This window comes from Fusarium coffeatum (assembly GCF_003316985.1).
Source record: "Fusarium coffeatum strain FIESC_28 chromosome Unknown BRIP53273_contig_74, whole genome shotgun sequence".
In the NCBI taxonomy this organism is placed as follows: domain Eukaryota; kingdom Fungi; phylum Ascomycota; class Sordariomycetes; order Hypocreales; family Nectriaceae; genus Fusarium; species Fusarium coffeatum.
In genome coordinates, this window is record NW_022157870.1 from 76,099 (window position 1) to 100,279 (window position 24,181).

Genomic DNA, 24,181 nt, shown 5'->3' on the forward strand with positions numbered 1-24,181 from the left:
ACCATTATGGTTCTTACACTTGATGTTTGCGGGCCATGAGTTCCTCATGCGGCACAGTATATCCGAAGCCCCTCAATAATGCGGAGAAACAATGACTTACTATCGACACCAACTTGACTCGTACAGCTCATCTAACCTTTACCAAACCAATCAAGATGTTCGCCGACATTACGCAACCACCCAATCCACTACCTGCTCCCCAGCTCAAGGAGATTCGACCGGGTGTCTCTTTGCTGCCTCCGCTCTCGCGTCGGGGTCATGGTCCGGGCCTTGTGGTCTTGACACCAACATCCGAGAATCTACTAGAGATCAAAGATGGTGTGCCGTCCGTACTTATCAAATGGGCTGAAGAGGGATATACAGTGGTCCAAATCGATGGATCTACTTTTGCTGCGGTTGATAGCGGTAACGTCTTGTCTGAGGCCTTGGAGGCTATGCGACAGTGTGAGCAGTATGACGAGGGAAAGATTGGCTTAGTTGGTAAAGCATCCTTATCTTGATTGATGATGTCTACTAACAGTTCGAAGCATATGCCTCAGAGCTCTGGAATGCCGCTGCGCCAAGCTTGTCAAACGTCCCTGATATTGTATCAGCAGCTGTATACACCAATACCGATGACTTGACAGGACTCGCTACAGCAAATATTTCAATTCTACGACATGTAGTTGGACCTGCTGCTAAACAAGACACTGAGAAATCATCCGGGGCCGTCTATTACTACCCCAAAGCTCAAAGCCACTCTTTTGCAACACCATTCCATCAGCACTTTGACTACAATATGGAGTCTGTTTCCCACACTAGAAATCTCCAGTTTCTCAAGCCCAAAGTCGGAGGGCCTTATTTTGATCTCGAGTATATCTGGGAAGAGCATACCCACTACGAATTTGCCGATCGCTCGGTTGAGCATACTATGAGTACTATGGTCCAGGAGCCATACGTCAACCACATCCCAACAGTAAGCCCTCTTTCCGTGGATGTTTTATGAGACTGACACATTTTCAGATGACTGGTGGAATTGGTCGAGATAGGTTATCTGATTTCTATCGACATAACTTTATCTTCAATAACTCGTCAGACTCCGAACTCGATCTGATTAGTCGCACTGTTGGTATAGATCGTGTAGTCGATGAGTTCATCTTCAAGTTTACGCACAATCAAGAAATCCCTTGGATGTAAGCAACATATACAACTTGTGATATTCATACTGATCCTGCGTAGGTTGCCTGGTGTACCGCCTACCAACATAAAAGCCGAAGTCCCTTTTACTGCGGTAGTCAATATCCGAGGTGACCGTCTTTATCACGAACACATCTCCTGGGATCAAGGAACTCTTCTCCGGCAGTTGGGTTTGTTGCCTGAGTATCTGCCGTTCCCTTATGCTCTTCCTGATGGTTGCACTTCCCAAGCAGGCTTTGAGTATCGTGTACCGGTTGCTGGTAGGGACACGGCTGTGAAGATGAAGGATAGACATGGGGTGTCATCGAATCAGATGTTTGCTTATGAGGTTCGGGAGAAGCGGACCTGATGTCGCTAAAAGCTCAAAGAGGCAAAGGCGGAAATGGCTGCATGACATTGTAACAAATTCGTATGTTAAGCCACGTACAAGTCCATGTTGAATTATGTGGCTGCTTCTATGGTGAAGACTGTTAGTTCTCAGGTAACACGACCAGGCCGTTGAGGCTAGGTACCAACAGATGTGTCACTTCTGAATATGCTTTATGTGGCATAACGTTTATCACTCGTTCCTGCGAGAGGGCTTCAGGGGTCTAGAATAGTGAAAGTAAATACCCGCCCAAGAAGAACTGCGATGCATTTGGATTACTCTGTCAATTCGGATCCAGTGCTCTGATGATGTTCAAAAGATGGATGAATCGAGACCTTACATGGACATCTCATAAACGCCACTAAACCAAATGCCATCTGCGCTTACGTAGTGAGACTTTCCGCCGCTTGGATTCTCACTCATCACTTTCAGCACTGGAAAGGTTCTCGTAAGGGGACATTTGAGTTTAGCATTCCTACTCATCCATGACATGATCTGACATTTTGCACAGAACTACCGTGCAGATCATTGCGAGCTCTCCGTACAACTTACCTCTTTAAGCTTCGAGGAGACAGCCACGATCTATTGTTGTCTTAGTCGAAGACGATCAATTGCCGCCGCCTCATCAAGTTTCTATTGTCAAGGACGCCACTTTTCGCTAGTGGTCTACAGGGCTGAATGCGTACAGGTCTTGTACGACTCTGCAACGCTCGTAGTTAATTGGATGTTGCCCCCATATCCTCCTTTGGAAGAATGACGCTCTTGGCAAGGCAAGTTGAGCTGATCTTTCCGGGACATAATCATCTTTATGGGATCTACGACACAGTTTGGTGGGTTACTGATGGAGTTATATCATTACGACGTTATCCGGTTGCCCCTTCATGGTCGACGGCATTGCCAGGTGTTTGTTCGATGATCTTAGAACGATGAGATCTGACCTGGTTCTGTTCCAACCAATGGCTTCGTGGTAAGTCCCTAGTATAGACATGTCTAATCTGAATGCACCTTTTAAGAGGCTGGTAACGGATAAAGGCATCATCCATAAATTAAATTCATCAAGCTTCTACGTTTCATGGGGGACTAGAGAAAAAGCAATGTCTAAGGTTGGGCTGCACTTGTCCAATGGTAACTACCATGTAAGCTTGCAGATACATAGAGTAGTCTGTATCCTGGCTAGCCCCTTTTGTTCAGCTGAAGAATCTCGCTTCCGTAGTTGCAGAGGCCATCTCTGAACTCGACATTGACGATATCTACATCGACTTGTTCATCTTGTGCTTACAAAACCGAGCAATAGCAGCTAATTCTCTAACATGTCCGGTGGATCTCGGATTAGCCGAGAACGGTTCCTTCAACAAATTGACAGGAATTATTGGGATTGAGCAACATGCCTCGGATCCGATTCCAAAGTCCCAGACATGCTAACCGACTTGATGGGTCAGGAATGTGGCTTGATTGCTTCAATAAAAGACCAATGACCAGATTCCACTTCACCTTTAGCCCCTCTTCAATCCGCATCAGGTAGTCAACTCGCCTTGAAGATGCCCAGACGGTTTTTGTGTCACTCTGTGGCTTGCTTGAAAAGTGTTGGCTCCCCCTTCTTTAACGCCTTGTTCCATTCCTGCTCTTTTCACAACCAACATGCATACACTGCAGAAGACTTCTTCTTCTTGATCAAGACAACATGTTCGTATTAGCGATATCTGTTTATCATCATGGCGGTGGGAGGTGATGGACATTGGGTTCTTGCTTCTATGTGGGCATTGACGCTTGTCACTTTCCTCTTCGTCTTGCTGCGGGCTTATACCAGGATATATATCGTCAAATCCTTCGGTGTTGACGATCATGTGTACAATCTTGCCTTTGTCGGTCTATACCCTCCTTCATAGACTCGCATCACACTGACATGACCCGTGATAGGTCTTTCTGCTCATGAACACCATCCTTATGAGTATCGGCGTTCACTATGGCTTAGGCCTGAACATATACGACGTGATTAAAGACAGGCCCGACGACCTACCCCTCGCAATGATATACGAAGCCGCCAGCCAAACATTCGCAATAATAGGCATGAGCATCGCAAAGGCGTCTCTAGGGCTCTTTCTACTACGCCTTGTCAAGGAAAGATGGCACAAGATAGCTATCTGGTCCGCTATGAGTTGCCTCTTCGCTGCGTCCATCTCTGTATGCTTCGTCTACTGGCTCCAATGCACTCCACCACAATACCTCTGGAATCGTCGGATACCAGGGCGTTGCACCGTAAACACAACACCAGCATCTCTGACTCTATGTAGTAAGTCTTCTCGCAGTACCATCGACAATGTTTCGATAGACTAACCTTGAAAGTCCTTTGCGTGGTCGCCGATTTCTTCTTCGCCGGCTTCCCTTGGCTGTTCATTCTAGGTCTACAGATGAAGATGAAAGAGAAGATTGTTATTCTCTCTAGTTTCAGCCTTGGTGTTATGTACAAATCCCCTTTCCCTGTTATCAGCTCCATCTAATCTAGTCCTAGTGCTGGAGCGTTCGGTGTTAAACGGACTCTGGAAGTTCCTAAACTTAAAAGTCCAAATCACACCAGGAAGTGCCTCACCATGTCCATCTACATGCAGCTAATGTCTATCCAGAGGATCCAATGGGCTTAATAGTCTGGTCAGCTGCCGAAATGACCGTAACGATGGTCTGCATTGGCATTCCTGTCTGTAGACCTCTTTACAAGAAGTACTTCCGCAAATGGACGACTCGCAACTCCAGTAACTACCCCGAGAATAACTCTGGGGCATCGTATCCACTACAAACCATCGGCGGTGGCATTATACCAGCTAAGCGGGCAGACAGAAACGGAAGTGGCAATACGTCTGACACACATGATAAGATCATGAGGGAACATGAGCGTAAGCTCGGTATTGGCAGTTCCTTATCTAGAACCGAAGTCTGTCCTAAAGATGATGGGAGGCATCATGGGGATGATCAGAGCGAGGAGGAGATTCTTGGGCCGGAGTTTCGAAGAAGTCAGATCTTGGATCTTGAGGCACAGAGTGGCGGGAGTCAGTTGACATGTGAAATCACACCTTCTGAAAGAAGTATATAGATATGGATAGACTTACTGAAAACCAAAACACCGTTCAGCGGGCTACTTTTACTATACCCGGGAGGCAGTCTGTACAACATCATTGACAATACGAGCTGTTTGTGCCATAAAGACATCCGACAAGCTCAGTGCAACATCGACAACTGTCGACTTGAGTTTCGTTCTCACCGCTATAATCCATTCCATTCACTATTGTGGGTTACTCAGTAACCATCTTGTCTGCCGTCGGTCAAGTATCACAACTGGATTCTGAAACTTTCTGTTCCACTTCACTAGTATCGTGCCGAGCCCAAGTTGGATAAACGTCTTTCACTCTTCTGTACAACGACCGTGATACAAATACATATATATGTCCTTGGCGTCTCCGATTGTAAATTCCTACCCGTTTCGATCATACGTCTATTGTTCCATGACTTTATCAACCTCCAATATGTCTTCTCTTCCAGATCGTTTCTATATTATTCTTAACGGCCTCCACATAGTTAAACCAGATCACGACCCTGACAAAAGAAGAACAGCTTCAGTGGGAGGTGTATTTCTCATTACACCTACCATTTTCGAACTCCAAGGTGATCGTCTCATCAGCGGCGATAGAGCTCTGGGTCGCTTCCCAGCTGAACGCCCTGGAATGGGTCCCCAGGTGCTTGTTTGGTTTAGAAAGGAAGACGCCCATTCCTCTCACCCTCTTCTAGTCAAAGCAAGGGACAGCAAGCCTGAGTCGAGATTCACAGGTTCGCAGTTTATCTTATTTCGCTCGTGGGCATGACTGATTGGTAGTACAGTATCGCCTCTTGACAGAGAAGGATGTCCTATGTCTCTATGCGATGATCAAGTTGCCTGTTGGACTGAGAATGGTATGTAGCATTCACTCGTTATTATCCCGCAATGCTGAAACTTAAAGCAGAAACGGCTCTAGAAGTGAATGTTGAGATCGTGCCTGTTGATGAGTAAAGGTGTCGATACTGAGGAGCATTGCTAGTCACGGGTTGCTAAGTCACACATTCTCTCATTGGAAATAACAACAAACTGTAATTAAAACACGTTACTAGTCATATGAGTTCGCATCGCTATGCTCCATCAGACGAGATCTCGATCTGGACCGAGCTAGAGTGATGTTGTCTCACACTACATGCCGTTAAAGTTACCTGGCAGATGGATGGCAGAAGAATTGTCAAGGCTTAGAACACCAAAACAGAGTAGCTTAGGTGCCAGCCTGCATTAGCATAGCATAAGGTGACCAAATTGTTTCGTCTCCTACGCTCGCAGCGGCCACTCTTTCTGACGGTCTGGTAACCGACTAGACCTTCAAGCTCTGGGCCATTTGTTTTGCCTAGAGTTGTACCAGGTCGCATTTAATGGCAGGTGAGACAACGAGTTAGAGAGTGTATGGAAGACAGCGTTCACCTTGCAACGTCTCAATGATTGTCTTGAAGAATGGACCTACCCTGCAGATCGGCAGCAAGGGAGAAGGCTCCAGCAGAAGATTGTAAGATTGGGTTCTTTGCAAAGTAAATAACAATACACTATGCAATTCTATAATTGTGTGCATTTGTTATCGCTGTTTTTGAGATGTCGGGCTAAACATTGAGCTTCAAAGTATGGATTGCTTCTTATTGTTTACAACCTTAAAGGAAACATTCCAGTAATATTGCGAAAGTCATTCTGAAACCGCGCCCAATGTTTCACTACCACGCCGCTGATCACTGTCCGGATGGCTGAGCCTTAGGAGACGTGGGCCGCCTGTCAGCTTTTAATTACCGGGCTAGCTTCCTTCCTTAGCAATTAGTGACAAATGAAGTTATTAAAAACCACGCGATACGGGAATTGTTCTCGAAAACAATAAGGAAGGAATTAGAGGGAATTTCCGAGAAATACTCGAGAAATCGGAATCGAGAAGCAAAGAAAAAGGGTCTTGTTCCGAGAGGAAAAAGAAAGGAAAAGAGAGTCGGGATCTCAGTCGTACACCATCTTTTTCCTTTTTCAGTGCTAAGAGCCCATGCCAAAGCCCCGACCGCCAAAACATAGCCAACCTCTTTACTTAGACTCATTCCATCCATCGAGATTCCATTCCCTGTTTTTCTGATGCTTTGTTTCTTCGGATACGAGAGTTTATTATTCACAGTTACCCAAGTTTCAATGCCGAATCATGCGAGTCAAATCCACCATTGAATCAAGAAAAACGTCATAAACAGGGGGGCATTCCAGTGCTCTACTGTAATTACTCTCTACAGAGTACCTACTCTACCCCTTGGGCTCGGCTCTTTTGGAACCCAATTGACCCGGAGCTGGGATCACCCTGAGAAAGAATAAAAAATAAAATTGCAAATTCAGGTACACAGCCCGTCCCATTCGCTACCAGCATGGTACCCCTGCTGATAATACTGACCGTTGTTGGGCATTGTTTAGGTTGTCCAGGGCCCAAAGCGTAAGGTCCTTAGGCCCCTACCCAGTCCCTATGCACCCCGCGGGTCCTTTTGTGACAGCCCGGGCCGCACGACCAAGACGCAGGGACCTGCCATAACATTTTCCATGCGAGTCACATCCCATATATCTAGTCGACTGCGCATACCCGAAAACATGGACGGTTCAGGGACTCCCTATACCTTTCTTTTCATTCATTAACTGCTATAAGCGGGCGAAGTGTTTAGTTCTTTCCCTCGGATCCAACGAGAAAAGCAGTACACAATGTCGCAAAGACTAAGCTTCGCCCAGCTCGAGCAGGCTGCTCTTCACATCATCCGTCTCATTGCAGACATTCCCGGCCTCGAGAACACTCGTCTTGCTATTATTGGGGATTTGGCCGTCAACAAATACTTGTCCCGACGAGATAGAGTAACAGTATGTCCTCCCAATTGTCCCAAACTCACAAAACCTTCTAACCTTAACAGAGCATCGACTTGGTCATCAGCAAGTCCTCCTCGCCAGGTCGCGTCAAGAAAGAAATTGTCGGCCATCCCATCACTCCTCTCGTCGAAAAGTCCGGCGTCGTTCTTTACCGCCACACAACCGGCTGGGAGATTGAGGTCAAGCTCATTCCCGACTGGCTCAGCCCTTACCTCCCCGAAGCCGCCAAGCGCGTTCGCGATGTCAAGGGCGAGGCTACCCTGCCTTACACGTCCCTCGAGGACTTGATCATCTTCAAGATGGACGCCTGCGGCCTGCACGAGAACGATATGAGCAAGCGACGCGATGCTTGCGACGCAGCCGCCCTGCTGGATCTAGCTTCCGAGCATGGTGCACTGACTCTCGATGAGGACAAGACGGAGCGCGCAGAGGAAGCCCTGGCTGATATGGTCGAGTTTTCGGATGAGAAGGATAAGGGTTGGTGGCAGCGTTGCCTGGGAATGGTAAACAACAAGCCTCGCACACCCCAAGAAATCCTCTCCGACATCGCCGAGCGACCCCAGACCGCCTCGTCGAGATCATCTGTCTACTCCTCCATCTCTCGCGCGTCCTCGTACACCAGTAACGCATCCACTCACTCCTCCGCCTCCTCCATCTCCTCCACCAGCGCCGACGACAAATCACCCAAGTCACCCATCGCCGAGAAGAATGGTCGCCCTCGCAAGATGAGCGTCACCAAGAAGCCCTCCCGCCATAAGCGCCACACCTCCATCGGCGCATCCACCTCGGTCAGCGCTCTCGACGCGCACATGCACCGCCTTGAGCTGGACCGACCTGCTTCACCTGGCATCTCCCTCACGAACCGTATCTAATATCTTGATCACTTTCATTTCTTTTATAATGTCACTGGAGTTAAAATAAAAGTCTCAAAAGAAACATGGGAAAGGGAAAGGAAAAGGCAATCGAATCGCTACTTTGTACATCATAGGATACCCTCGATACCCTCAGATCTCTTGTTTGTGGCTAGCGTGTATTTTCATGTGTGCGGATTGGCAATTGGGAGGGTAATCTTCACAGATAAAAAGTTCTTTTGGGTTGGGTTCAAAAGTCTGGAGTTTATGAGAGTGGGAAAATGGGGGACTTCTTTTCTGATGTTAATACTTGGTTGGGTGGATGTTCATTGGATGTATTTAGACCTTCTTTTTATTATCTAGATTTTCTTTGTCAATGAATCGCAAGCGAATTGTTTTACAATTACTTGTTCTCGATGTTTGTGTGCGATATTGTTGATTGACTTGGTTGTTTGGGCCACTATGCATGGGGTCGTCGGTGCGGTCGCATCAATGTTGTTGTGACATTCTGTCCTTCTCTTGGTTGGTCTATAGCCTGTTTCTCATGTTTGAACTAATTGGATCACTTACACATTATTGACTGCAACTAAAAGTTGGGTTCGAATACTAAAGTTGTTATGGTTATATTGTTGGGCATCAAGATGGCTGGACTGTGATCTTCAAAGCAGGGTATTGACCAAGATTCGGGACAACCCACAGAATGGAAGCGATTCCACAAAGATAATTATGTTACCAAATACAAATTGACGCTCATCGTTTATATCCAGTGATCAGGATTACCTTGCGCATTGCCCTGACTACTGGAGTAATGTCCTTGCTTTATGCTAACTAAGACTCAACTCAATCTCTTGTTCTCATTGTTTAGGCAACAGACAAGATTGTTGACTGTTGACTGTTGCATTGTAGGCCCACAAACAACCGACCAGCTAAAAGCTTATTCCTTCCAAGTCTCACATCCCTACGTCAGGAACTTGGTTCTTATTTTAATTGCATTATCTGACTGCAAAATGATCGGGCATCCACTCTTGAAGGCCCAAAGTTATGGGATCCCCGTCCGGAGATAAATTGAACGGCCCCCAACCGAGGCCGCTGAAGCTAAAACTGTTGCAGTGACACCACCGAAAGAATTGGTCAGCTCAGTGGAGCTTACAAGAGTGTCGGCTCCGAGACCACACACGCACAGCTGTCAAAATTAGAGTGGAAATAATTATTGCCGGATAATTTTTGACGATCACTGCGGCTGCGACTTTCGCTTGTAATCGTGTGAATCTTGAGAACCTGGCACTTGCCAGGGTAATCGAAGAGGTAATACCCAGCTTTATTCTCCCAAGCTGGGGAGAGCCCACGCGTTACATCGCGGACCCAATTACAAGGTGCAGCGAAAGGCCGTCTTTACCTATGGACTCGGTTGAGAGGGCTGTGTTGCTTGCTGCTCCATCAATTATTCGTTTTGAGGTTTCATACTATCATCATATTTGAGTTACTCTTTCTCATATAACGGGGCGTACAATTTTATTATTATTATTTTCTCATCATAAACATCCTAGTATTGTAGCGTAAAAGTACCTGGCCTGGATTTTTAGGCACCTACTTAAGTACATACATTCAGGTTTTCGGTGCCTACAATTATGATAGGTCTAACAAATTACTTCCTTGCCGTCTAAGATCTGTGGTAGTATATATCCAAGCGGTATTTGCGGAAACTAAGACGGAAAAGCAAGGTTTGACGTAAACAATTGCTCTAGTAGTGATTACTGCACTGGAACTAGATTTAACGATGGCTTTCACTGTTGACGACTTATGACCAGGTTGAGTAACTGATCGTATATGTGCCCATTTTCTATCTCCTTCGGACACACTATACTTTACTGTACAAATACAAAGAAAGCAAATCCACCTCCTTTTACTTTGAGCAAGACCTCCCACGTTCACGTCTAAGAATGTGACCTAACGGCGCGATGTTGAGTATTCGCGACGGTCGCCGACTCTGAAAGTTCCTGTTCCGTTCGCGTAGATATGATGAGTTCTTGGCTTACTGCCATCAGCTGGAGTAATTCGAGCACTAATGATGAACTCTTTATCCTTCCGATTGTAGTGAGATTGGTGCACTGGACTCGAACCATCATTACGATGTCTGGCGAGAGGGTCAATGGTAGTTCATATAACAGACAAATAGGATCGATAAGCCCTACAAAATCTCGATGGATTCGATTTCGCCAACTTTCTGCGTCTTGTGAGCAATTAAAATGGTATACCGAGAGTTCTATCTTACCTTCACAGCGCCGTTCTCTGCATAGACTTCTGCGGCTTGCCTGAAGGTGTCTGGGAGCTTTTCCTTAGAATAACCCAGCCATTTCACAAACTTGCGAGCCGTTGTGGAGAAGTATCGGGACATCGTAGTAGGCTAGAGATTCGGTAGTTTGAATTGAATAGTTTGAACGGAGTAGTTTGAATTGAGTAGCTCGAATGCTTGAGAGAGGATATTGAATATGAGGAGACTTCATGGTGCTTTTATAGACGTCGCGATCTTATGATCGGCTTGTCACCTTCCTCAAGTTCACTCTGCATCCTCAATGCCGTTGTCATAACCTGCTCTCGGCGGCAAGACACGGCGCCTACATGTATGGAAAATAGCAGCAAAGCAGAGGGTATACGAAGTGGACAGTTACAGATTCCTCATGTACCAGGTGAAGACCGTTGGTGTCTCGATCTTCTCAAAGTACCCACCGTCCGTGCATGCGGCCAGCGGCTATAGCTGTAGAGAGTCCGTGAACTGTCAGGCTATTGAGTCAAGTGTTCAGGAAAACCTTCCGATGTTACATTTGTAGAACTTGTTGGTGATATGAATTGCATTGTTTATCCACATGGTATGTTGATCGGAAAGTTAATAGTTCTGCGCGTGTAATGAGACGTCGTGAGTGGTCATGTTTGGTCACTGTCTGAACGTCTATTATGGGTCCTTTTGGTATTGGCTGCTTAGCCGCCTGACTAATCACAGTCCATTCGTTTTGAGCTTTCGGCAGATGGAACATCCTCGTCTTGCATCAACCAAAGGCGCGTCGAATTTTCATTTCCTCTCCTTTCTTATCTCACTTTCTCCTCATCACTTGTCTGAACTGTATCCATGGCATCAATTCTTCGCAAATTGCCTTGGCCTGGCCGGGCCTGGAAGCCTTTGGCTTTCTCCAACACTAATTTCAAGCGTATCGCCCCAACAGAGAAGATAGAAGAAGAGCTCATTCCGGATTATGTCGCCTCACGATACTATCCCGTCCGCATTGGCGAAGTTCTTCGCGATCGTTACCAAGTCGTTGGAAAGCTAGGCTTCGGAGCTAGCTCGACTGTTTGGTTAGCACGCGATTTGACGTATTTATCACAATGTTCTGAGAGCTCCTTGTAAAGTTTTGCTAATGTGTACTCTGTAGCGGCCGAAGGCACGTCGCACTAAAACTTTTTATTAATTCTCAGTCCATGGGTCAACAATTGGAGAATGAGCTTGTAATGTACAGGCGTATTTCCGCCTCGACTTCCAACCACAAAGGTCGAAGCGCCGTGAGAGAACTCTTGGATTCATTCGATGTTACTGGACCTGATGGATCCCATCGATGTCTCGTACACCCTCCACTATGGGAAAGTGTTCTAACATTCCTGCATCGCAACCCAGTGAGGAGACTTCCCCCACCAGTCCTCGCCTTTGTGCTTCATCGCCTTTTCCTTGCTTTGGACTTTCTGCACACAGAGTGCAAGGTGATACACACAGGTACGTTTAACTGAATGCCTCTAACCTGAAAGACTAGCTGATTGATCTTGGATAGATATCAAGGCCGACAACATAATGTTTGGCATCGGAGATGACTCCGTTTTTGCTGCTTTCGAAGAGCAGGAACTCAATGATCCCTCGCCGCGAAAAGAGGTTGACGGTAGATATATCTACACCTCACGAGAGCTCCAAATGCCAAAGGAATGGGGTGCTCCAATCCTTTGTGATTTTGGTTCGGCCGTTGCTGGGGATGTTGAGCATACTGAAGATATACAGCCTGACATATACAGAGCTCCTGAAGTCATTCTTGAAGCACCCTGGGAATACCAAGTTGATGTTTGGAATACGGGCTGTATGGTAAGTGCAGACTCTCATAACATTGACGGTCAATAGCTGATCTGATCTCATTCAGATATGGGACCTCTTTGAAGGCGGGCACTTGTTTACAGGACATGACCCAGAGTTTCAGACCTACCGCAGCCGAGCACATCTTGCAGAGATCATTGCAGTACTCGGGGACCCCCCCCAATCACTCGTCCGGTCTGGCAAGTCGAGCCACAAATTCTTCAATGATACAGGCAAGCCAGCTTCTACTTGAAATCCAACCGTTTGGACATAGCTAATAAGAAATTTTCCCTACAGGAGACTTTCGTGAAGATATTCCGCTCCCGGAAAGAACTGAGATGAGGCAGCTCGAAAGCAACCTACAAGGACAAGCTCAAGATATGTTTCTTGCTATGATGAGCAGGATGCTCCAGTGGGACCCCTCAAAACGGTCGTCCGCGAAGGAGTTGGCCCACGATGAATGGATTACCAAGAATATGTGAAAATCACATGGAATGATAATGATGAGATGACTATCATATGATGTTGTTCTGTAAATGATAGGAAGCCCGATATGGGTACAGCAGTGTAATAGGGAAAGGGGCAATATGTGCACGAGGAATTTCGATCTAGTGATTGATGATGGGCAATATCAACTTACCTACCAAGCAATCAATCTGCAAGCTATCGTATGCATACCTTGAATATTCAAGCCATAAACCATCAGTGACAGGCCCTTCAATTCTTTTTAACCGTACTCTTTCAAGCTTTATCGCCTTACTCGACTGATATATAGATATTTATAATAAGGCTTCAATCAAAGAAGCTAAGTACCTACATACCTTGGTAGGTTTGCTACTATTTCACGATGAGGAACTGACTTGCGGCACAGAAGACGAAGTCTCGAAAGTAGGCTCGGTAGTCTGACTACTCATCTTGATGTGATGTCTCAAATATGGTGGCGCTCGTTTTTCATGCAAGTTTTGAGGTGAAGTTAAAGGTCTAGTAAAAGTCCCTGCTTTGTCAACCTCAACGGATTGGTTATGCAAGGTTCTTGATTGAGGCAGCAGTATTTGAACAACCTGCAGCGAGTAAAAACGAATTTCCACGAGTTAAATGAGAAATAAATTGAATGGAATTTGGGAGATCCATGTAATTCTGTAAGCAAATCTTCTATCATTGGATCAATTCATTCAATGCTTATACAGCATTCTGCGAAGGAAGGAGCTTGGGGCAGCAGGCAACAGAGTAGTGGCTGGTGTGGCCAATCAGAGCCAAGATCTCATGTGGTGGTGACACGACCACCAATGAAATGCTCAAGGCAGAATTAACAGGCAGGAGGCAGCCATTCAGCTCAAGTCAAACAACGTCACTTGGCGGCACAGGCACAGAATTGAGTCACAACGAGAACTCTACTGATTCCTTCTCATTATAAGAATCTCGTTTCTGGCTGCCATCTTCTGCCTTCTTCATCTCAACAACACAACACGATTCTCATCCATCTTCTTACGTCCTTCTTTAACACCAAAACTCTCACCAAAACCATTCTCGCCATGGCCTATTCTCTCTTTGGTCAACCTGGTCGCAGTGTCACCAACATAACCGACTGCGGCTGCTACATCTTCGTCGGTAACGACCTCAAATATCTACCCCAGGTCGAGGTCAAGGCCCATACCACCATTCTCGCTACCGCCTCTCGCACCAATCTTACACAAACCTTCGTCAATCCTACCAATAGTACCATTGAAGAACTTCGTTATGTGTTCCCTCTATATGACGGAGTCTCCGTTGTCGCTTTTACCTGCACAGTTGGGTCAAAAACCATCAAGGGCGTAGTCCAAGAACGCCAAAAGGCACAACAGGTCTACAACGAAGCCAAAGCAAAGGGCCAAATAGCTGGCCTTTTCAAACAGTCCCTCGAAGCCGCTGACGTCTTTACCACAACTATTGGGAATGTTCCAGCTGGAGAAAAGGTTTACGTTGATATCACCTATCTTGGCGAGCTCAAGCATGATGCCCAAGTTGATGGTATTCGTTTTACTATTCCCACACAAGTTGTGCCCCGATATGGAACTGCTCAGTCGCTCGCTGGGTCCAACATACCCCAGAAAGGCTTTTCATTCACAATCGATGCCGAAATGCCTGATGGATCTTCTATCAAATCCATCCAGTCCCCTTCCCATCCCCTGTCTGTTGAGATCGGGACAACGTCTACCACAAAGTCACAAGAACCCTCCCTTCGACGGGCTTCGGCGACACTGCAACAAGGAGAAGTCCATTTGAGACAGGACTTTGTTGTCCAGGTGGTTGCTACTAAATTGGGAGAACCGTCAGCCATACTAGAAACTCATCCCGAAATTCCTAATCAGCGTGCGATCATGACAACATTGGTACCCAAGTTCAAACTTCCTGCCGAAAAGCCCGAGATCGTGTTCATCTGCGATCGGAGTGGGAGTATGTCCGATAAGATCTCTAATCTCAAAACCGCACTTGAGGTCTTTCTCAAGTCGATGCCTGTTGGTGTCAAATTCAACATTTGTAGCTTTGGAATTTCTTTCAGTTTTCTATGGGAAAGATCCCAAACATACAACCAAGAGAATTTGGACCAAGCAGTTCAGCATGTGAGAACTTTCCAGGCCGACTACGGTGGCACCGAGATGTATGATCCTTTCCAGGCTACTTTCAAGAAGCGATATAAGGATATGAATCTTGAAATCATCCTTCTCACAGATGGCGAGATCTGGGATCATGATCGGCTTTTTAAGCTCATCAATGACGAGGTCGCTGAGAGTAAGGGTACCACCAGAGTTTTCTCTCTAGGAATTGGAGCTGGTGCCAGTACCTCTCTGATTGAAGGTGTCGCTCGTGCAGGTAACGGGTTTGCTCAAACCGTTGCTGATGATGAGAAAATGGACAAGAAGGTGGTTCGTATGCTTAAAGGCGCTCTATTTCCTCACATTACCGACTATTCACTTGAAGTTAAATACGAGAAAACGGAAACTCCTGCCGATGACGATTTTGAGCTGGTCGAAAAAGTCATGGATAGCCTCCAAATTGACACTGCTGAGGCTTCTGACACCAAACTGGAACAGGGCCAAACTGCAAAGAAGCCGATTTCCTTATTTAATGCATCTGTCGATAGCGATGGTGACAGCGACATGGCTGATACACCTACAGTCGATAGCAAATTCGACCATCTTCCCCACGTACCCGTCCCACGTTATCTGCAGACACCGGGCCAAATCCCTCCTCTGTTCCCCTTCAATCGCACCACTGTCTATGTACTCCTCTCTGATGCCACCCCCAACCAGCAACCAAAGTCGGTCATTCTCAAGGGCACTTCCCATCATGGACCCCTTGAGCTAGAAATTCCTATCACCCAATTTACCGAGAAGGACACCGTCATCCACTGTCTTGCAGCTCGCAAAGAGGTCAAAGAGCTCGAAGAAGGCCGAGGCTGGCTTACCAACGTTAAGGACTCCGACAGCAAGTTCCTCAAGGAGAAGCACGAGGGCCGTTTCTCAGACCTAGTCGAGCGAGAAGCGGTACGTCTGGGTGTCAAGTTCCAGGTTGGCGGCAAGTGGTGCTCTTTCGTTGCTGTTGAGGACAATGCACAGAAGAGAGACATGGTACAGGCCGGAGAGGTTTCTGAAACGAATGACAGATACTCCGCAACGGAAATTTCTGGGTTTCGCAAAGCTGGGTTCAATAGTATCATGGATAGACCGGATACTTGCGGTGCACCCAGTACTGGTGCTGTTAGAATGATGTCGGTGACAGGCGCGAACCCGGGGTGGAAAGCTAATAGCGCTCAATTCGCCGCTCCCGGGGGGGCATTCCACAATACGGGCGGCGGTCTCTTTGGCTCAACCTCAAAGGGAGCCAAACCTAGTGGCGGTCTATTTGGATCTCCTGGTAACACTACTGTTCAAGGTTCATTTGGCTCGGCCTCGAAACAGGCTCAACCCAGTGGCAGTCTATTTGGGGCTGCTCCGGGAGGATCGTCTCACAATACTGGCAATATCGGTGGCGGTCTCTTTGGGTCAGCTTCGCAAGCGGCCAAGCCTAGTAGTGGTCTATTTGGAGCTCCTCCACCTAGTAGCTCTGTTTTCGGCAGTGCCTCTCAGAGTCCGTCTGCAGGCCACACAGCTTTCGGGGGCTCACCTGCTTGTAATAGTCAGCCTCCAATCGTCAAAGCCGCGGCACTTGCACCACCTACCGCTCAAGTTGACGAGAAACTGCTTGCTGAGTACCGGGCCGAGATGGATGACGCTGCGGCTATGCCAGTGATGGAAGAAGACGAGGACTCAGAGGGAGATGAAGATATGGGATATGCACTCTTTGATGATGATCCTTGCGGTCCTCCTGCTCCTGTTGCTCCCACTCCAATTCATGAGATGGGCCCCTTGCAAGCTCTTACAAGCTTGCAGACTTTTTCGGGCAGCTGGTCGTGGAGTGTGGAGCTTGAACGCGTCTTGGGCGTTGACTCGAAGCAAGTCGCCAAGCTTGATCTTCCTTCCAGCGTCAGAGGCCATGCGTTGGAGAGTGAGGTTCTTGCTACAGCTTGTGCGATCTTGTTCTTCAAGCGTAAGCTGGCAGATGAGAAGGATACTTGGGAGATGTTGGTGGAGAAGGCCGAGGGATGGCTGGAGGAAAATATTGGGGAGGATAGCATGAATGACCTTGAAGTTGTTCTTGAGAAGCTATTCTGAATAGTTCTGAAGTATGTAGCATGAATATACCGTGTTGTCAATAGTACAACGAAACATGTTTACTTGTGTTGTTCACCGTGTAGAAGCAGTAAAGCATTAATTGGCGGTCTTTATTTGACCAGTATAATATTGATAATGAAAGAATAACGATATAGTGACACGATGATGACATCTGCACGTCCCATCTTGATATTACCTAACAGAGCCCGAAACTTATGTAAACTCTCGCGATCTACCAAAGTCTAAAGAATAACGTTTTATAACGTTATAGCTGACATCCTCAAGTTGATGATCTGCCAGCCACACTTTAATGCCGTGAGGCTCTGCTTTAAGTCCGACCTCCTAACCCCGAGATTAACTCCAGTACAACAGGAGCTACTCCTTTGGGAAACATTAACAGCTCCTTTCAGCTACATGTTTTGCGATGTGAGACACTAGTTCAATTTATAAAAGAGATGATTGTTTCTGTTGTGAAAGGTGTCGAAATAGACACCACGTACAAGTTTGGCTACTTGAATCTTGATATTTAGTTGCTTTACGTTAAACTACTCCCACAATGAAGACCCCCAAAATTCTTTTGACTGGTGCTACCGGCTACATGTAAGTCGTATATCAACTGACTGGGAGGCTAGTGACTAATTGTATCAGAGGTGGGACGATTTTGGACACTCTCTTGACATCTTCCCATCCTTGTTTCAAAACCATTCACATCTCAGTTCTTGTTCGTCGTCGAGATCAAGCCGAAGTTCTTGCCAGCCTTGGAGTCACCACCATTCTCTTCGAAAGCCTTGACGACACTGATCTTCTCACCGAAGCAGCGTCAACCCATGACATCGTTATCCATGCCGCAAATGGCTATCATATCCCCTCGGCGAAAGCCCTGCTTTCAGGTCTAGCTCAACGCAAGGCCAATACAGGCAAGCCAGTGCACTATATCCACAACTCTGGAACTTCCAACTTTGGAAACAGGCCTGTCTCGGGCAAGTATCTCGAGGAACCAAGGGTGTATTCTGATAAAGATGATATTTACGCTTATGAGAAGCTTCGAGAAGAGAAAGAGAAGTACAACCAGCGAACTAGCGATGTGGCTGTTTTCGAAACAGGTGTCTACATCGGCGTGGAGACGTACATCATCTGTTCACCCTTGATCTACGGCCGCGGAACAGGGCTTTTCAACAAATCGTCTATCCAAATTCCTATCATGATCAGAGCTGCTCTTAAAAGAGGTCAAGCTATATACGCCGGTGATGGTCTAGGGGTTTGGGATCATACACATATCGAAGACATCGCTAGTCTGTACGCCCTTATCGTGAACAAGATTCTCGACGGGGAGAAGATTCCTTCTGGAAAAGAGGGTTTTTACTTTGCCAATCATGGGAAGCAAAGCTGGTTGGATATAGCAAAGGGTATTGCGAGAGTTGGCTACCAGCGAGGCAAACTCGCTGCTGAGCCGAAGAGTGTTTCGCTCGCCGAGGCGAGTCTGGCATGGTTTGGGGGTGATGAGGATTTGACGGAGCCAGCTATCTGTTCCCAGTAAGTATTCCCCTACAGCTCACTGAAATTCTTGTGCTGATCAGAGCTTTTAGTTCTCAGACACGGGGAGAGAAGAGTCGTGAGTTGGGGTGGAGGCCTTTGAAGGATGATTCGCGATGGGAGGAGACTATCACTGAAGAGTTTGAGGTTGCCTTGAAGGCTATGGCTTGAAAGCTTGTCTTACAGACTTGGAAAGCTAAATTTTAAATGTATGAAGCTATCTGGCTACACAGTGTCAATCTTCTCCTATTCTACGCTATTGACCCAGTTACGATGCTGTCAATTTGGTGCATGCACATGGAGAGAACATAAACTAATGTAACTAGACTGCTTCACTGTCATCTCAATGTAACTGCCAGGTATCCGTACCCAACAATTCACCACCCAACAATTGCATCTCTTCTTCTTTCCATCCCACGATCACCTGTTTAACACACACTCACCCTGCTCATCAGCCACGCGTGGGAACATACACCGTCTGAGCCACCGGCCCATAGTGGTCTGATCCCCATCGCATCACCTGTTCCATGTACCGAGTCACAGTCTGACTACCATGACCTGACATGCACTCACCCCTGCTGTTGTTTCTTCCTTTCTAGAACAGATGGGACGGGCCATGGACCCTGCATCTGACCTGGAGACCCACGATGATCTACAAGCGAGTTTTGAGGCTCAAGTTGCTTCAATATCTCCGCGGGGTGGATCTTTGGTGGTTTCATGTCTTGGGTATACAAGGTCAGAATCACAATGATGAACTTTGAACGGATGAATACAGATAGTGCAAGATATTAAATGTGTATTGGAGATTGTTTATACTATTCCGCCAGGAACGTTCCCATATTTTTTTTGTTCAAACAGCTCATTACATAGTCGAGCTCGCTTCGATGACGCCATGAAATGTCAACAGAATGCCTTTCCCATATCCTCTTGAACGCCGAGTTTGTGAAGGAAGTAAACGCCAGGATATCATGATTCGTCAGTCACACAAGCTCGAGGCGTTGCGTTACGTTTCCAGTTTGTCGATCCAAAAGAAAGATAATACCACAGAGAAAAGAATAGCAGAATATTCTAAGAACCAGGTCTAGAACAAGCCAAGAAATGCAGTCTATGCCCAGACGCCTGCTGGGGGTCCTTGATCTCGAGACATGACCATCATCTGAAAGCCTTCCATGCGATTTCGGAGCTGGCCGTTCTCTTGAACGAGGCTCTTGTTCTTCTTCTCAAGGTGCGCGATGTACTCTGTTGCCTTGCTGAGGATGGTGGCCTTGTTGAGCTTGTGGGCTGGTGCGAGTCCACCGAGGTCCTCGTCGCCGTCTTCTTCCATGCCTTCGACACAAGGTTGTTCCAGGCGGTGGACCATGACACGCAGGGCTGGTACGGAGTCACGAAGAGCGGCGATCTTGTCGTTGAGGTTGGTACGGTAGCGCTTCTCGATCATGTTGTGCGCGGTCTTCTTGGGAGGAGAACAGTGGCGGCGGGTGGCAGGAGGAGGAGAGGTAGATGATCGAGATGAAGAGCTTCCAGAGCCCGAGGACTTGCGCTTGCGTGAAGGATATCGGCCATTGGCATCCTTGGAGGTGATACTTCCAAGAGAGGAAGACATCTGAGAGGGATTGGTGGATTGCATCATGTTGGACTGGAGATGAGAAGGTTGAGAAGAGATGGAAGGAATGGGAGTTTGGAACAGAGGTTGAGTGTCGATGTCATTGAGACCGACTCGGCCAAAAGGTACAGCATCAGGGATGGTACCCGAGAGGTCGTGTGGGTTGATAGCGGGGCTGAGCTCCATGCTGTTTCTTGAGGGGATGGCAGAGAGGTTGATGCCTTCAAAGGGCTCCTGCTTGGGGAGAGCGTCAAGATCAGGTGATAGCGTAGCCTTGTCGTCCCAGCCTACCCAGTCGTTGGAGACGGGGAGTTGATATGGGTTGGTGAAGACGGGAGAGAGTGGTGAGTCGGGAGAGTGAGCCGAATCACCGCTGAAGTCTGCAGGGTCGTAGAAGCCGAGAGGCTATAGTAGGTTGTTAGAACAGAAGGCTTTGAAGAGAAGGGATGGATGGATGAGAGAGTATGAATGAGGTGCTTTGTGGTGTGGTACAAGTTGAAACCAGTGGTGAGAGGGTAGATGTGATATAAAGATGATATTGATGGTTGCAGGTCAAGTTAAGGTTGTAGATTGTGGGCTGCTCAAAAGGGAAGAATGGGCTGAGATGAGGTGAAGGTGAGGTGAGGTGAGGGGGGCAGGAGGGGAAGACATGTGCCATATAAACAGCAATACCAACGCCGATGCCAATACTAATGCCCCAGACTTGACGAGACCAGGGGGTGTGGTGCACAGTAGAATCGTGGAGACAGAGGGAAGGGAAAGGACCGAGATGGAGAGTCAACAACGTACCTGTCTGTTCTGAGGATGATCAAAGTAGTCGAATGATATGTCGGCCATTGTATCGATTTGATGAAGGATGAGGTGGTTTAGATTTGAGTTGGCTGATTGTTGTAATGGGTGATATGTATGTATGGTATGGATGTATTGATGGTTGAAGAATCAAGGGGGTGTGTGGATATACAACAAGGGCGTGTGTATTGTGTATTTAAGCCGAGTCGAGTAGAAGAGTTGAGTAAAGTAAAGCAATGTTTGTTTGTTTGTCTTGTTTGTTTGAGCCGTCAAAGAATTGAGGTATCGATATCAGACGGTAGTGGTGAGAGAAGTGTTTTCGTGGTGTTGTTGAATGTATGGGATGGGGATGGTCAGACACTTTTTTTGGGATGGCGAGACGGGGCAAGCGATATATAGCTTCTTCCATGGTCAAAAGGCAATTCGAGTCAATTTTTCCCTGTTGGCTGTAGCTGTAACTGTACAGCTGCGGAAAATCTGGTAGCCAAGGATTGTGTGTCTGGTACGGAAAGCTTAGAGCGACAGCGCCCGACAAGTCTGTTCCGCGTCATACGACCGCACCATAAGACTGGCGGGGGCGGCCGGTCCAAGAGGTACGTACCTGAACCCTCGACAAGGTCAAGGTACCTGTACGAGTACAGGTACTGTACTTGGCTTTCCATTCCATGGATTAATCAATGCCATGGAATTGTCGTCCAAGTAATGGGCAACTTCAACTCCCATCGGTCGTTCTCTCTATTATCGTAGACAAGCATCATTTTCACAGACAGTGTTGAGAGAACTCTACCGGATAAACTACCTACCCAGGTAATCTAGGTACACTCTATCCCTTGCAAGATTTCCATCGCCATCGCCCTTTCAGTTTACTCCCTCAATCCCAGCAACACACCTCTCTCTCTTCTCTTCTCTTTTCTCTTTAATTTGCTCGAGTCAAGCAAAGGCCTGTATCACAGCGGCTACTGACAGAAGCATCGGGGGGGGTCGTTATTGAATGAAACGGGCTGAAAAAGCAATGGCTCCCGTTTCCCGTGATCGACGCTGCGTGGCCTGGTCCTTGGCCGTTTGAAAACTAGCGAAACGCAAGGGAAAAACGGGCGGCCGAGAATGGATGTCAAAGGTGAATGAATGGATTTTATCTGTGGGTTTCAGTTACCTGCCCTGCATCCCTGTCTACTGTACTGTAGGTTCGCTTGACTGTACTGTACTGCAGTCCATTGGCGGCTGCAATGCACGAAAACAGAGAGCTGCCAAAGAATATGCCAATCATTAACGAAAGCAGCATTTATTTGTTTGCATGCAGCTACAGCTAAGATCATCTACTGTATCTACCCGAAGAAAAAGAAAGGCGACATATCTTGAAGTCGAGGTCAACGTCATCCACTAGGTAGGTACCGGCTCTTTCTTGGTTACGCTGTAAGCGCTGTCAAAATATTATCTCCCGTTGCAGCTCGGGATTTCCAGAAGGTCCAGAACACCTAGCACAATAAGCGAGGGTAAGTACAGGTACCCGTATACAGCCTTAATGGGCTAAATTACCTTAGCTGTCAGAGCGTCGGGCCGCCAATCATGACTCGTAATGCAGGCAATTTTGTCTCTTTTTGTCCTTGTCTGATCTGGTGTCAATATTTCAGGTCAATATCGTCTGTAAATACAGAGCATCAATTGAACTAACATTTAGTATTCTAAGCGAATGTACAGGTATCAACTCTTTTGTCCACGGATGCAACATCTCGGTTCAGCATTTGCGACGTTGAACTTCTCCATCAAAGGAATACCCAAACCCAACAATTATCTCGCTCGTATCCGCAACATCCATCCTCCCTCCACTACAGCAGCTCCTTGTATTTAGTCACTAATAGGATCAGCCTCAAATTGACTCGAGCTTTTAATTGAACAACGGATTGCTATTCGCATCCGCTTTCACCGAAGCGACCGCTCCTCGCCTATCGATCCAAACTTGCCCTGTACTGTACTGTAGTATTAGCATCTCCCATGTTACAGACGCATCTCCAGCTTATTACCCGGCATCAGTTCCGCGTTGTGGCAAAGAGAGACTGCAACCAACAGTGGCATCTGCATCTGCATCTCCTTGTGGCACTTCTGGTCTAGTTGGTCTTTGTCTTGTTCCCGAAAGGCGCCTGGAAGGCCAGGAACGTTCCAAAACGTTTGGCGAGGGCCGAAGATGGAGTACAGTGGCGTCTAACGAGGTACCCAAAAAGGGAATTCGACAAAAGTTATTGTGGATTGGGACGGGAGACAAGACAACGTGTAGATCATGACAAACGTGGGATTGTGACTACCGAGATGGTCCAGACTCGAATGTCTTCAGGGGTTTCTTTTCTTGCAGCGGTCAGAAAGACGACGTTCTAGAGATTCACCACGCCTGGGAATCTCGAAAGAATACTATGAAGATGCCCAACATCGCCAGTAAGTCGAGTGTCGAGCGTCAAGTATCCACTCTTCCCAATGCCATGCATACAACACAACCAACATAAACCCTTGTCAATGTCTGTTCTCAAAGCAAGCTCAAGCTCAAGCTCAAACCCAAACTCCATTTTCCCGAGATACAGCACTTACTTGCTCACTGCGATCGGAGTATTCCACGTGTTTGGTGCAGTTCATGATCCAAAAATATACTATGCTCTGCCAAATAGTTTAAAGCCTCATGGTATGTATCATCTCGATCTCATGGCTTCCACCAGACCAGCGATTACGTCGCGATGCCCTCACTAAGGCAGTGACTTGCAAAATTTCGTCGGAAAGTCATCCCAATCCTAGTCTAGTGTCCAAAAAAAAACATCGGGAACAAACATTGGAATAACAATTGATTGTGAGGATCAGAAATGCCATCAAACGGTCATCAGTATCTGTGACAAGCGGACCAAGGAAGATTTGGCCGTGAAACTATTACTAGGGTGGAAGAAAGTGGCCTGATTTCTCAACAGCCCATTCCAAGAGACCAGACTCTGACTCTGCCTCTGCCTCTGCCCACCAGAAACGCGTGAGCGGAGGGGGCCGGAACGGAGGGCACGGTAATAGCTAGTGTTAGCTCACTTGTATCTCCACACCAAAGCTTGGGTCTAAAAGTACATGGTTCAAATCGCGGGAAATACTCGTTGAACCGTCGTCCGTTGTAC

General features: G+C 47.1%; 8 protein-coding genes across 8 annotated transcripts; 6 read left to right on the forward strand and 2 right to left on the reverse strand.

Moving 5' to 3' along the window:
* Positions 1-155: 155 nt before the first annotated feature.
* On the forward strand, positions 156-1,525 carry FIESC28_03494 (uncharacterized protein; the record flags this gene model as incomplete). Its single annotated transcript, XM_031157643.1, has 4 exons — positions 156-480; positions 528-955; positions 1,003-1,172; positions 1,219-1,525. The coding sequence occupies 4 exons, from the start codon at positions 156-158 to the stop codon at positions 1,523-1,525; spliced, it is 1,230 nt and encodes a 409-aa protein (XP_031018289.1).
* A 3,533-nt stretch (positions 1,526-5,058) lies between these two features.
* On the forward strand, positions 5,059-5,579 carry FIESC28_03495 (uncharacterized protein; the record flags this gene model as incomplete). The annotated part of the gene is made up of 3 exons (XM_031157644.1): positions 5,059-5,359; positions 5,411-5,482; positions 5,533-5,579. 3 exons carry the CDS (start codon positions 5,059-5,061, stop codon positions 5,577-5,579), a joined length of 420 nt encoding a protein of 139 aa, XP_031018290.1.
* A 1,734-nt stretch (positions 5,580-7,313) lies between these two features.
* FIESC28_03496 (uncharacterized protein) lies at positions 7,314-8,344 on the forward strand (the record flags this gene model as incomplete). The annotated part of the gene is made up of 2 exons (XM_031157645.1): positions 7,314-7,466; positions 7,517-8,344. 2 exons carry the CDS (start codon positions 7,314-7,316, stop codon positions 8,342-8,344), a joined length of 981 nt encoding a protein of 326 aa, XP_031018291.1.
* Positions 8,345-10,511: 2,167 nt separating this feature from the next.
* On the reverse strand, positions 10,512-10,718 carry FIESC28_03497 (uncharacterized protein; the record flags this gene model as incomplete). Its single annotated transcript, XM_031157646.1, has 2 exons — positions 10,512-10,547; positions 10,596-10,718. The coding sequence occupies 2 exons, from the start codon at positions 10,716-10,718 to the stop codon at positions 10,512-10,514; spliced, it is 159 nt and encodes a 52-aa protein (XP_031018292.1).
* A 729-nt stretch (positions 10,719-11,447) lies between these two features.
* FIESC28_03498 (uncharacterized protein) lies at positions 11,448-12,681 on the forward strand (the record flags this gene model as incomplete). Its single annotated transcript, XM_031157647.1, has 4 exons — positions 11,448-11,689; positions 11,749-12,083; positions 12,139-12,440; positions 12,496-12,681. The coding sequence occupies 4 exons, from the start codon at positions 11,448-11,450 to the stop codon at positions 12,679-12,681; spliced, it is 1,065 nt and encodes a 354-aa protein (XP_031018293.1).
* A 1,279-nt stretch (positions 12,682-13,960) lies between these two features.
* FIESC28_03499 (uncharacterized protein) lies at positions 13,961-17,119 on the forward strand (the record flags this gene model as incomplete). The annotated part of the gene is made up of 1 exon (XM_031157648.1): positions 13,961-17,119. One exon carries the CDS (start codon positions 13,961-13,963, stop codon positions 17,117-17,119), a length of 3,159 nt encoding a protein of 1,052 aa, XP_031018294.1.
* Positions 17,120-17,675: 556 nt separating this feature from the next.
* Positions 17,676-18,823, forward strand: FIESC28_03500 (uncharacterized protein; the record flags this gene model as incomplete). Its single annotated transcript, XM_031157649.1, has 3 exons — positions 17,676-17,719; positions 17,768-18,652; positions 18,706-18,823. 3 exons carry the CDS (start codon positions 17,676-17,678, stop codon positions 18,821-18,823), a joined length of 1,047 nt encoding a protein of 348 aa, XP_031018295.1.
* Positions 18,824-19,757: 934 nt separating this feature from the next.
* On the reverse strand, positions 19,758-21,092 carry FIESC28_03501 (uncharacterized protein; the record flags this gene model as incomplete). Its single annotated transcript, XM_031157650.1, has 2 exons — positions 19,758-20,660; positions 21,045-21,092. The coding sequence occupies 2 exons, from the start codon at positions 21,090-21,092 to the stop codon at positions 19,758-19,760; spliced, it is 951 nt and encodes a 316-aa protein (XP_031018296.1).
* Positions 21,093-24,181: the final 3,089 nt, after the last annotated feature.